Source organism: Sceloporus undulatus, chromosome 11, assembly GCF_019175285.1.
Source record: "Sceloporus undulatus isolate JIND9_A2432 ecotype Alabama chromosome 11, SceUnd_v1.1, whole genome shotgun sequence".
Lineage (NCBI taxonomy): Eukaryota > Metazoa > Chordata > Lepidosauria > Squamata > Phrynosomatidae > Sceloporus > Sceloporus undulatus.
In genome coordinates, this window is record NC_056532.1 from 8,569,519 (window position 1) to 8,582,592 (window position 13,074).

General features: G+C 47.0%; 1 protein-coding gene across 3 annotated transcripts; it reads right to left on the reverse strand.

Annotated features, from left to right (window-relative positions):
- Positions 1-824: 824 nt before the first annotated feature.
- GGNBP2 (gametogenetin binding protein 2) lies at positions 825-12,366 on the reverse strand. Of its 3 annotated transcripts, none has more exons than XM_042442253.1 (13): positions 12,274-12,366; positions 11,058-11,138; positions 10,338-10,591; positions 9,996-10,094; positions 8,435-8,548; positions 7,934-8,137; positions 6,225-6,399; positions 5,727-5,921; positions 5,030-5,174; positions 4,155-4,280; positions 3,612-3,757; positions 3,030-3,278; positions 825-1,641 (listed from the first exon to the last, which is right to left on the reverse strand). In XM_042442253.1, the coding sequence occupies exons 1-13, from the start codon at positions 12,361-12,363 to the stop codon at positions 1,438-1,440; spliced, it is 2,082 nt and encodes a 693-aa protein (XP_042298187.1). In that variant the 5' UTR covers positions 12,364-12,366; the 3' UTR covers positions 825-1,437. The 3 variants fall into 3 exon arrangements, with proteins under 3 accessions (XP_042298187.1, XP_042298185.1, XP_042298188.1); XM_042442251.1 differs by having other exon boundaries at positions 7,928-8,137; XM_042442254.1 differs by having other exon boundaries at positions 7,928-8,137; positions 12,223-12,327.
- Between the last annotated feature and the right edge of the window lie 708 nt (positions 12,367-13,074).

The window sequence follows — 13,074 nt, forward strand, 5'->3', positions numbered from 1 at the left end:
TATAACTTCTACATCGCACCGTCTCTCTCCAAGTCCTCAAGGTTGGCTGAAAAGATGGTGACTTTATAGGGCTTTTATGGGGCAGATTGGGCAACTTGTTTTTAAATGGATTTAAATGGGGTGCATCCATCCTCTTTCCAAGGTTTCAATCTAAAACCTCCTTTCTGCCCCCACATCGCTATGTTCCAAAACAGAGGCGAATAAAATATCCCTTCTGGACCGCCAGTTGCTCCAAAAAGCCATCTTTTCGGCAGCCCAAAATGTCCCATTTAGCCCCAAACACCCCATTGATTTCACCGTGGGTTGTTTTGGTTTTAAAAATGCCTTCCGTCGGGTCGGCATAAAACATCAGGCTCCTTATGGGATCAAGAGGCCATTCAAAACTAAAGGGGAATGGCCCCTTCTGGGTCTATGGGGTCTGTCCGGAGGCCAATGCATTCCTCTACCAAACTTTGACATTAACCACCCATGTTCTTAAAATTCGCCTTAATCTGGAGACGTTCTTTGGAAGGTAATTCAGGGTTATGGAAGATAGAGAGAAATCACAGGTGCAACCCAGTTCTCTCCCCTTTTTGCATCTTTTAAAACCCCGCCAAGCGACGGCGATTGTCCCAAGATCATCCCATAGCAATCTAGTTCCAGGCCTCTTGCAAAGGACTTGCAACCTTTCAGAAGCTGCTCCAAGACATTTTGAGCTCAAGACAGCAACCAGGATCTAAATAAAAGCAACTAACAAATAGGGATAACAATATCCCCGGTTTTCGGAGACAACCCCGCGCCCTCCGAACCGCGTCCCGCCGGCGTAGAAACGTGCACACTTTCCGTTTTACTATGCGTATTAATAAATATTCTTTATTCTTTAAATTCCGCACATTGCGCTCCAACATATTACATCCAGAACATTTCTTTATTTCATTTATTATTATTATTATTTATTAATTTTTTTTGCAAATGGATGTCTACTTTTGTAAAATCTTTATACCGAACCCATTTTCGTTTTTATCTGTACAGAATTATTAAGTACAACATTACTTTTTGCCACTAAGTCGCGTGTCGCTTTCTCCGTTTTAAGTGTCACAGTTAAAGAGAAACGTTGAACGGAAAGAAGACAGGGAAAAAAATGGCTTAAATTACGAAAGGTCTCGATCTAGGTTTTTGTTTTTAAAGAAGAAAAGAATCGAAGGTATGAGCCTAGAAAGAAGAAAAGCCACAAATTAATGGGGTCGCCTGTTATCGGGGGGAAAGGAAAAGGGGGAACGAAAAAAAGGGAAAACGAAAAAAGAAAACCAGCCACATTGATTTGTTTTTCCTTAAAGGTTAGATTTTTTTTTTGTTTAGTCGCTAAAGAAAGTATTCTGTTGTGTTTTTAAAGAGAGAAAAGGCGCAGTACTCGTTTCGAAATTTTCCCGTTGAAAGACAGAGCTAGTTTTATTGGCTTTAGTTTGCTCCGGCGGTGGTCAGCCATCCGCTACAAACCGGCCCCTTGTGATCGTTCAAGCGGCAGTATTTGTTAAACTTCTCTTTCAGGTGTTGCCGGTATTGTTCTCTATTGCTGTAGAAAGACTTGTTGTTCGCCATGAAGGACTGGATCTCGTCTTGGGAGATGAAGAGCTCCTCGTCGGAAGTGCACTCGGACTCGTCCTGCGGAAGGGAGGAGAGAGAAAGAAGCAAAGGATGAGGATGATGCTGTTGCGTGCCTTCTAGTTGTTTCCTACTTCTGGAGACCCTAATGCAGTGATGGCGAACCTATGGCACCTGTGCCAGAGGTGGCACTCAGAGCCCTCTCTGTGGGCACACATGCTGTCGCCCTAAGCACAGTTTGCCAGAGTTCATTACTAGAAAGCCAAAGGGATGTGGCGCTTGGCAATAAATAAGTGGGGTAAGGGTTGCAGTTTGGGCACTTGGTCTGTAAAAGGTTCACCATCATTGCCCTAGGTTAAAACCTATCCTGGGGTTTCCTTGGAAAGGTTTGTGCAGAGGTTTGCCGTTGCCTTCCCCTGAGGCTGAGAGAGTGTGCCTTGCCCAAGTGGGTTCAATGGCTGAGATGGGAAGTCTCCAGAGTCATAGTCCAACACTCAAATGATGGCAGGGATGAAAAAGACAAGGCTAAACTGCCAATTTGACAAGTGGTCATCCTCCGTTTTAGGACCTTAAGGCTTCTACAAGTTCCTTTGAGACAAAGGATGAATGGCTTTTATCAAAGGATAGCTTTGAGATGAATAATTTGATTAAAAACAGTACCCTTTCTTAAAAAATATGTTTGCAAGCCGCTTTTGGAGGCTGCATGAGGAAAAAGGCTTTATGCAGACAAAACAAAACCAATTTGCAATCCAAAGCGGCTTACAATGCAAGCTAAAACAAGACAGCTAAAATGCTGTTTGGTACTAAGGTTAAAAAAAAAGGCTCATCACAATCCAGTGAAAACATCCATTTAAAATCCATTTGAAACATACAAAATCCACATTAGATATAAGAAATGGCACACTCACTACCCATCTCACTACCCATCTTTCTAAGCCTATGCTTACTGTATGTACTCATGTCTAAGTCTAGAAACTGTAGCCAAAAAATGGACCCAAAAGACTTAAGTCAACTTATCTGTGAGTCAATTGAAGTGCTGTACTAACTCCTATGCAAAAAGGAACCATCCTCTGGTGAAAAAGCAAGAGCATAATCTGTCCTGGGAACATTGACTCCACTCTCTGATCCATCCAACTTTTAGGGTCAACACCAACAGTTATGCCTGCTGGAGTTTTACAAGTTTGTTGGCATTGTTTTCCTTTGCTTCATCCTTTGGATCCTTTTGTTTCATGCCCCTAAGTTTTACCTCACCAGCGAAGTGTGCGAGGATACTGAGATGGAGAGGAGCTCAAAGGTGGCAGGTGCCATCCTGGAAGCATCACTTCTTCCCACTACCTTCTGGTACTTAGAAGGATGTGACTTTACCCCTCCAAGCCTAAGCCATCCCAATGACAAACATGCCACGTGTGAACCAAACCCAAAACACCCGGGTCTTCCCCATCACTTACAAGGAGTTCCACCAAACTTTTAGCCCCCTTTCCAGAATCGGGAGCGGAGGCCACCTCGGGAGGCTCTGCGCATAGGAGCACTGTTTTCCGGTGCTCTGCCCAAGGGACTGGCTGCCCAACCTTCTCTGAGCAGGAGCACGTTTCGGCATGCGGGTCTTTGGTCTTGTCCCGGTAGAAGTCTGTGTGCACGGCGGTTCCTGAGTTCTCGTGCGCGCTCGCCTCCACAATGCAGCTCCCCAGCTTTTGGATCTGAAAGGAGAGCGGGGAAGGGGACGGAAAGGCAAAGGTAATAGTCATGGGATGTCTCTCCCTTCCCTCTATCCATAAAGAGATATTTTAAACATCTAAATCAGTGCTACTCAAAAGTAGTAGTCCTTGGGCCAATGCTGGTCGCTGAGCCACAGGCTACCACAAGGGCCTGGTGAGTGTCCTTTGACCGACAGAAGCACAGCCCTTCCAAGCAGTAAAGTCAAGAGGATGCCCCAATCCAGCGCACTATTAAGACAGATTATACCCATCTGAACCCTGAGTGAGCACACTTCCGCAGCATCCCCTCCACCAAAATCTCACGGACGCACTTACATGCTCGGCCTCGCACTTCTTGTTTTTCTTTTTCTTCTTCTTGTTTTTGCCTTTCAGGTTATTGTCTTCTGAGTTGGCCCAGCACTCCACGCAACTGTCCCCGTCCTCTTCCTTGTCATCGCAGCGATGGGGGCAGGGGTCATCGCCTGCAAGAGAAGAGGGATGAGTGCCTTGATGCAAAGAACTGAGCTGGCTGAGATGGAGAAAGTAGCAAATTAGAGGGACCAATTTCTTTGTAGAGGAAAAGTAGAAGGCAGAGATTCAGGAAGGTCTAAGTGTGAGAGAAGGTGATGTTCAAAGTTTCTCAAAGCTCAGTGGATCCGGATGGTCCACCACATGGAGACATGGAACAAATATGCTCATGTGAGTCAGGAACACAAAGCCACAAAGAGGACGCATTGACTGCAGCCGATCACAAGGGGAGAAATGGTTCTCAGAAGTGATGGTCAGGGGACAGGACCAAATGTCTTTCCCTACTTCTAAAACCCAAGGAGGAAATCAGAGAGAAGGTACGCCAGCGCCAGAAATTTGAACCCAGCCTACCGTTTTCATCATGGTTGCAAATGCCTTCAGTGCAAGCTACATCGGAGCCCTCTCGCGATCCTGTTTCGCTGCCCTCCATGCTGGAAGAATAGCCGCAGTCGCTGCCATTACAATGTGCAGATAAACCTGGACAGGGGAGAGAAAAGGTTGCTTAGCAGAAAGAAGACAAAGGGGCTGTTTCTTGCGGGAGGGCATACAACACAAAGAGAGAAATGTCCCAAGGTAACTATATGGTTCTGTTTAGCTTGTGTGTTGGATGAGCACTGCGAGGGACCAGGGTTAATCCCCACTCAGCCATGGAGACCCATGGATTACCTTGGGCAAGTCATACTCTCTCAACCTCAGAGGAAGGTAATGGCAAACAAATATCGCCAAGAAAACCCTAGGACAGGGTTACTCTAGGTTCATGCAGGAATTATTTTCTCCAAAGAAAATGCAGCAATTGGAGATGTTCCGTGCAAGATTTGCATGGAAACATGCACAGGGAACATCTTTTTCTGTGCAGGAAATGCTGCGCAAAACAACCAAGTGTGAATTTTGCAGAGAATTAGTCCCAAGTTGCAAATAGGCTTCAAAAACCACTTTCTGGCAGCAGGAAGATAACTGCTAAAATTGCTTGCTTCAAGAAAATGAGTGACAAATTACATCCCTAAGGCCTGTTCCAGACTGTTAAAATAAAGCTGCTTTGGAGCTTTGGAGGTATGCTATTTAAATGGCGCATGGGTCCTAAGAGTCCGGAGGTTGCGCCAAAGCCACACACTATTCCTAAGCACTGGAGTGCAGCTTTGGTGCAGCTTCTGGATTCTTAGGATGCGTGCACCATTTAAACAGCATACCTCCAAAGAGACCCAAAGCCTAAGACACTTTTGGTGTACCTTTCTTTATTTTAGGTGATCCCAGTAAAGTGCCACCGGCTGGACAAGTGCAGGATGTGTTCTCATTGGTAACGATAACTTCAACGCAGGTGCCTCTCTCTTCCGCCCCGCCACAGGCTTTGCAGCCGCCTTCCAAGAAATTTTCCTTCAAAGAAACAGAAAGAGGAGACACATGAAGGGCAATCTGGAGACAGACAGCCCAGGGGCCTGGACTCGTCGGAAGATATGCCCGCCTGGACGGATAAAAATATCACTTGTGGAATTTATCACCACCATCAGGAAGCAAAAGGAACGGCGACGGGAAGGAGAATTTATGCCACCTTGGTTCAAAGAGCAAGCCAAAGGGTTGGCTGCCTATGAAAACCTATCACAAATGCTTTCCATTTCTTCAGCCAAAAATGTGCGCTTCTATAAACCGATGCCACCAAAGTCATTTCAATACTGCTCTGTTTAAACTAGGTTTTATCAATGTTAATAATGTAAACGTAGCGTGAGGAGAGAAGATATAATGAACTAAAAGGACTACAGTGAATCAGCCAAACGGAGCGTTTCGTACCGACAAGGGAGCTCCTTTTAAGAAGTCTTTTTCAATGCCAACACTGTAATTATTAGGCATTTGCTCACCTTTGCTGCCCAGCCTCCGAACTGGACCTGAATGAGAGTTAAGAGGTACGTGGGCTGGAGAAGCAGGGCTCACCTTCTCCTGGCTCACGTCATTCTCTTCTGCCGCTTGCAAGGGAGCAGGGATCTCGCACGCGCACTTATTTTTCCGCCTGTTCTTGCGCTTCTGCCGCTTCTTCTCCTGCTTGAGCTCCCGCACTCGCTCCTCTTCGGAGAACTCCTCGCAGAGTTGCTCCAGCCGGCTGATGCCTTGCACGCGTTCCACAGCCATCTGATGAGAAAAGCCAAAAAGCTCAGCTCCACAAAATTAAGGACCCTTATTCGTTTTGTGACAAGGTTTCCAGGGCGGAGGACTGTGTTAACGCTGCTGCAGCCAAAGCAAACTAGCACGGTTTGATCTGATAGGGGCATTTTTGTGGGCACCACAACACTCTCAGGTTGCAGCTTTTTGCAATCAAGGGAATCTGACGTTTCACCCTCACTTCTCAAACCTCTTCTCAGCAAGGCTAAGATCCCAGCTCTGAGTTTCTGGATCACTCTTAAACCGTCTGACAAGAAAACACAGGTGTCGCACCTCAAAGCTTTTACGGAGCGCATCAACCCCCAAGTAGAAGAGCATCTGCCACGTTTGTTCCTCGGCCCGGAGCTTCTGCCAGATGCGGTGCAGCCGTTCGTAGAGATGGATGCCCAGGCAGGTGAGGACCTCCTCTTGGGCGATGTCAATTGTCTTGGCGTGCCTCTCCCGTCGCCTGGAAGAAGACAAAAGTCGTAGTGGTTTGCTGCATTCAGCACATTGCTCCAGCAAGTAAGCACATACTACCACATTGGGATTGACACCACATTGGGGAAATGGCTGGACTGGAGTTTTACACAACATGGTGGGCTTATAGGACCCGGAGCAATGGATGTAAGCTCCAGGAAAAGATATTCCACCTCAACATTAGGAGGAACATCCTGAGAGTAAGGGCTGTTCGACAGTGGAACAAACTCCCTCAATGGAGAGTAGTGGAGTCTCCTTCCTTAGAGGTCTTTAAACAGAGGCTGGATGGCCATCTGTCAATGGGGATGCTTTGATTTAGATTTCCTGCATGGCAGAATGAGGTTGGACTCGATGGCCCTTGCGGTCTCTTCCATCTCTATGATTCTATGCTGTTTGCCACTGGGCTTGAAAAGCAGACTTACTCCTAGTACAGATCCACTGACACTCTGGTAATGCTACACAGAGGGCCAGGGAGAGGAGTGTAGCTATGGAGCCTATGGCCCTATTTCAATATTAACATGACTGAACATGCAGGGATTCGGACACAAGTTTTAAGAGTTAAGTATCCAAAGCCCTGGCATGGACAGACAAATTTGCCCGTTTCAGTTTCTCCAACGCTCTTCTCCCAAACCTCAAGTTCCTTCCACCCTGAATGTGAGAAATTCATATCCAAAGCAAACACACCTATCTCTCTTTTGAATACCAGGGTGGTGCGCCATTTTGTGGAGCAGAGAACAGAAGCAACCAGTGCAAAGCTCCAAGCAAACTCAACCCAAAAAGTAAAATAAAACCATAACCACCCAAGAAGCACATGCAAACATATTAATTTGCAAGACAGTTCTTCCACCGGAATACTTTCACCATACAAGCAACTTGGCCAAGTTCTTCTTACGTTCGACCCAGTCACAAGCAAGCAAGGAACCAAAAATCCTCAAAGGAAGAGTCAAATGAAATCATTCTTTCTTACTGAACCACTTTAAAAAAATTATGGGCAAATACACAGAGAGAAATAAGGTTCCTTACACCTGTTTAGGGATGCTTATTCTTTGGGACCAACACAGTCCCGAAGCGCCTCCACAGCCAATAACTTGACTGTTTTAGGATGTATCCGCACTGCAGAATTCAAGCAAAGATCTATTCCAAATCTGAAATCCAAACACTTCTGCTCCTAAGCATTTTGGATAAGGGATACTCAATCTGTATTCAGGCCCCTCAACTGGTTCACCTCCATCCACTCTTCCAATAAGGGACTTTTCGTTTCGTTCACACATGCGCCGTCCTTCTCACACACACAGCTCCAATGCCACCATTAAACCCGTGTGATACCCAAAACGTGCCTGTGTTTGCTAGGCAGAAGCATCCCTTGGGCTTTAACACGCAACACAAAGACATGGAAGCCGCACACCTACAATGTATATATCCCGCTGTTGAGATATACATTCAGTAACTGCATTCGTGTTGTTATTTATTAAAAGAAAGCAAAAGCGCTAGATCCCCTGCTCTAGCAAATTACATACTCATACCCTCCTGCGAACTCGGGCTCGGCTCGGCCAAGGAGGTGGGCGATGAAGTCCGTCTCGCAGCAGACGTGGATGTGGCGCTCGTGGGGGCAACAGCGCAGCCCCTCGTAGAGGGCAGCGCAGTAGCCCTTCTCCTTGTTGCAATCCAGTTCCCCGATCAAAATGGTATAGGCCCGCAGAACTTTGTTCTTGCAGTCAGTGCAAAACCTGTTTCGACAAGGGGAGAAGGAAATAAAGTTGAGTAAATGTTACTTTAAAAACCCTACAATTATTATTATTATTGGCCAGAAGCATTCTGTATCGGCTACTTAGTTAAATACAGATTATGGTTCCTAGGTCCGCTTCCAACTCTATGATTCTATAATGTCAAACATTACAGAAACTCTCATGTTCTCCAATCCGCATCAGGGTCTCAACAAAACCCCTTTGAGTTTCTTAACCAGCAAAGGAGACGTTCAAGCCGCACAGCAAAAGGAAGCGGCGTATACATTTCCAGCCACTCACCTGTGCTTTCGCAGATATGTTTCTAATGTTTCCAACAGGCAACTGGAATCGATTAAGACTACTTCGTCCCGGCACTCCTGGGACATGAGTTCCCACACATCCATCCAGCAACCCCTGCAGAGAGCATGGGGAGAAAGGACGCATGAAGCGAAAGAACTAAAACCCTATTTCATACAACACTGAGTCTCTTCAAAGGGGCTTCGTATGTAAGGATATGTTGTGCTAAACTCAGCTGCCTCCAGGCCTATTTCAAAGCGCTGGTTTTGACTAAGGTGTAGGGAAGAGGCGTCTGGACTCCAGCTTCCATCAGCCCCCAGCAAAACAGAATCAGGGACAAGGGGAAATTTAGTCAGCAACATTTGAAGGGTCACAGCCAGCCCATACCCACAGATGGCTAGGGACCCTAAGCGAACGCCTCTGTCCCCTTCCTCTCCCTTAAGGTCATCATAAAAGCCCTCCCTTGAAGGCTTAGTCTTCTCAGCTGAAATGCTGCAGAATGGATATACTACATTTGGGTCTTTTCAATGGTGGTGATGAAATCCTTTTTCAGTTGGGAATCGTTTCCCTTTCAGCGACAGCCTTAAAAAGCTAGACTGCTTGCAAGACCGGGGTTTAGGCACTGTGGCATTTGGGCGGTTTCAGGCTTCGGTCACTTTCCTGGTTGTTCTTAGCTCCTGCTATTGATTTCCCATATTATTAGGATGAGCTGGACTTCCAACAATTTGTTCCTGGATTAAGGTTACTGGATTGTAACTGTATTCTTGGGGTTTTGTTTTTAAAAAACTAGACCTTGTACTCCTAAAGAAATGGCATCTATTACAAAACTAACAAAGCCAACGTTCCCAATCCCATTTACCTGGCAGCTCCCTGGAAGGGTCCATAGCAGAAAGTAATCCTACACTTGCTCTCCTTCCTGTTGTCTTCACTAGTTCTCTTATCTGCACCTAATTTCTCTGAACTCGGGAGGCTACCTTCACTAGAGCATACATAATATTAGAACAAGCATTTAATGGCTACATAAAGGCATCCGTCGCTTCCCCTGACCCCAGCGTGCCTCCCGCACCATTCAACAACACTACTTTGAAAGCCTATGCCAGTGATGGCGAACCTATGGCACGCGTGCTAGAGGTGGCACTCGGAGCCCTCTCTGTGGGCACATGTGCCATCGCCCCAGCACAGAGTTTGCCAGAGTTTGTTACTAGAAAGCCAGAGGGGCATGGCACTTTGCAATAAATAAGTGGGTTTTGGGTTGCAGTTTGGGCACTTGGCCTCTAAAAGGTTCACCATCACTGGCCTATGCCAATGTTGAAATACTAATATTGTAACTGAACAACATTTAGGAGTAAAAAAATTATGCCTCCTTGGTAGTAGTCTATTTTCAGGCATGCTTTCCCAACTGTATTTTAACACCTCGAGTACCAAAAAAGCAGCATTTCGCCTACCCAAATTCTCTGCCCCTGTTCCAGCCGCCACCCAGAAAGCATATCCTCCAACCTCCCATGGCACAATTCCCCCAAATGCCTTCCATATTTCAATGCACCGCTTTTTTTGTCCAGCTTACCCCAAGGGTTTCGGCTTGTGCGTGTCCAAGGAGTGCAATTGGCATCGCTTGTTCTTCTTACTTTTTGGAATCGCGTCTATCATTTCATTTAATTTGGACCTTTAAGGAAAGAAAAACAAGTGAAAGAGAAAGGCAGCAACAAACCTCTTCCAAAGAAATCTTGCCCATGAGAGAGATGGCACGGTGGTTTGAGCACTGGACTAGGACTTTGGAAGATCAGGGTTCAGATCTTCACTGGTTCATAGAAACACCCTGGATGACTGTCAGCAGCTGCATTATGCACCTTGGCTGGCATCCCTGCCGATCCTCGAAACCATCTCCAAACCCTGCCTCAAAACGTACCCATGCACATAGAAAAGCGTGTAGAGCTTCTTTGCGTCTCGCATGCAGCTCGGAGTGACGGAGAGGACGCCTTTCGACCCGACCGTGAGGGGCTCGAGGGCAGGGTTCCCAGACTCGACAAGCTGAGAGAAGAGGCGCTCCACGCTACGACGGCATCCGACGCATGGGACCAGCTGGGAGAGCGCGCTCAGGACTTCGCGCGATGTCACCATCATGGCAATGTTCAAATCCTGCTGCTTGAGCATGCTATGCCGCTGGAGGGGAGGAAGGAGACATTGAGAAAGGAGCTTTGTTTTGAGAAAATGGTTTCCGAAAAACCATGACTGCAACAGTTCAGAAGCCGCAGTTCTCCTAGTATCCCAATCTACAACCGTCAGGCTGAGAGACAGAAAACACATACACACAACCCAAGCCACAGGTGGAACAAAACATCATGAAAAACCCACACAAGTGGGCAAGCTTTCATGTTACCCAGTACCTTTCCATCAAGATGGATGGCTCCAAAATTAGGGGGTGAAATATGAAACAGGGACACAGATGCTCTCCCCCATCCAGTTGTTGAGTTCAGATCCCATCATCCCCCACCATTGGCTGGACCAGTATCCCAACAACCTGGAGCCCACTCTTTGTTACTGGAGGCACTTTGTAAAGCTTTCTGAAGGTTTTCAAAAAGAGGGACTATGGCTGGAACATCCTGACACATGTGCAACAACTCCGTACCTGGATGAACTGCTTTAATTGTGCTCCGTTGTTCTGATGTCCATCGAGGTTTAACACATTATCGGGAAACTCCATCACCATCTGCGCAAAGACAAAAGGCACAGGGGTCAATGCTGCATAGTTTCACACCCATTTCCTACACGTAGCAAATGCGGACACAACGGATGGAAGGTGCCAAGCGCCCTCCTGTTCGTTGGACTGGCACCGTAGCTCACAATGATTATGTAGGTATTTTCAGGAGGCCTGTAAGTAACCAGCTTGCCATGTGGCTCACACAAAGCCGAGCCCTGGTCGCACTTCGGACCAGCAACCATGGACTATAGCAGTGATGGTGAACCTTTTGGAGGCCGAGTGCCCAAACTGCAACCCAAAACCCACTTATTTATTACAAAGTGCCATGTCCCTCTGGCTTTCTAGTAACAAACTCTGGCAAACTCTATGCTGGGGCGATGGCACATGTGCCCACAGAGAGGGCTCTGAGTGCCACCTCTGGCACCCGTGCCATAGGTTCGCCATCACTGGTCTATAGCCTTACCTTCCTCACTATGGTGAACATATATACTTGTTCTCCACTTGTAAGTCCAACTCTCGAACCACTGCACCATGCTGTCTGCCTGAACACTTCCTCGCCGAGCGCCAAACAACTCCGGCCGTTGTGACAGCGCTTAAAACTACTTGCGTCTCCAAAACTCTCAGGGCTAGTGCCGTTTTTTAAAGCCAAGTAAGCAAAAAAGCGAGGCTTAATTACAGGGACCAAAATTATAGCGTAGCAGCTACGCAGGCGTGACAATCCTAATGACTCGGAGGTGGGAAAGTCAATTCTCTCGCAGCGACAATTTAGGAGGAGCGCGTTAATTAAAAGAAGCCACTCCAAGGTATAACGTTCTCCGCCTGGGTGACCAAAGCCTTGCAAACGGTTCAAATGAAGGCCAGCTGCACAGAACCGTAGTAGTTGATGGGGCGTGCGGTGTTTCCAGTTGGGTCCTTTGCTTGGTGTGTACAACAGGGAGTGAGAGACAGCATGGTATAGTGGTTTGTTGGACTAGGTCTCTGGAGGCCAGGGTTCGAATCTCTGCTTGGCCATGGAAACCCACTGGGTTACTTTGGGCAAGTCACATACTCTCAGCCTCAGAGGGAAGCAAGGGCAGACCCTCTCTGAACAAACCTTGCCAAGAAAACCCTGAGACAGGGTCTCCAGAAGCCACGAACGACTTACAAGACACGACGGCGATGCACGACGGGGGAATGGAAAGCAACGTTTCCACTCGCCGGTGGACTGAGTTCGGTAGTTCATCACTGACCACATCACAGATGATATTCAACAGGTGCTTATGACACTCACGTAACCATGATCCACAAAACCAAGACAAGACGCAGGATCCGGTTGTGGCGGGGAGGTCTACATTAAGCCCAAGGTACAAAACTCTGCAGCATGAGGAATTGCAAAATATGTACAGGCCTCTTAACGTAATCCATCGTATCCTACTGCTGTTTTTCTTTTCTTTTAACAGTTCAACCTCCATACATTGCATTAGCTCTTGACTTTATTTAGCTTCATTTCTTTTGTTTTGGAGAAGCCCCTCCAGTACCTATAGGAAAGGTGGGCAAGAGTATCTACCCCTTGGAGAAGCTCAGAGGCCGAGCAAAACCCTCCTTTCCCAAACCTTGACCCCCACCTATAGACGACAACACCTTTCTGTAGCGGAGAGCTGGTGTTGCTCCTTCGGAAAGCCAAAGGTCAGGGAGGGAAGGATAATGACTCAAATTCCCAGAAAGCCAAGGGAGCGAACTTTGGTCCGGCCAAGCATTCCTCCGCCTGAAAGAATTAACACAATCTCCCTCGCTCAACCTTTCTCTCCCCTTTTTTGTCCCATTAGGAAGTAAGAAGTCTCGCCGATCCGTGTGTTAGGTCCCCACATGGAGTAGACTAGTTTAAACCAGGTTAGTTTAAATCAAATCACTTTAGGAACACAGGCCTGTTACAGACAGCCAAAATAAAGCTGCTTCGAGTCACAGT

Coding starts and splice junctions, on each gene's coding strand:
- GGNBP2 (XM_042442251.1), bottom strand. CDS start 12,363: ATGTGGTCAGTGATGAACTACCGAACTCAGTCCACCGGCGAGTGGAAA. Junction 8,549..9,995: donor CACAAGCCGAAACCCTTGGG/GTAAGCTGGACA, acceptor TGCTCTCTGCAG/GGGTTGCTGGATGGATGTGT. Junction 8,138..8,434: donor ACATATCTGCGAAAGCACAG/GTGAGTGGCTGG, acceptor TTGTCGAAACAG/GTTTTGCACTGACTGCAAGA.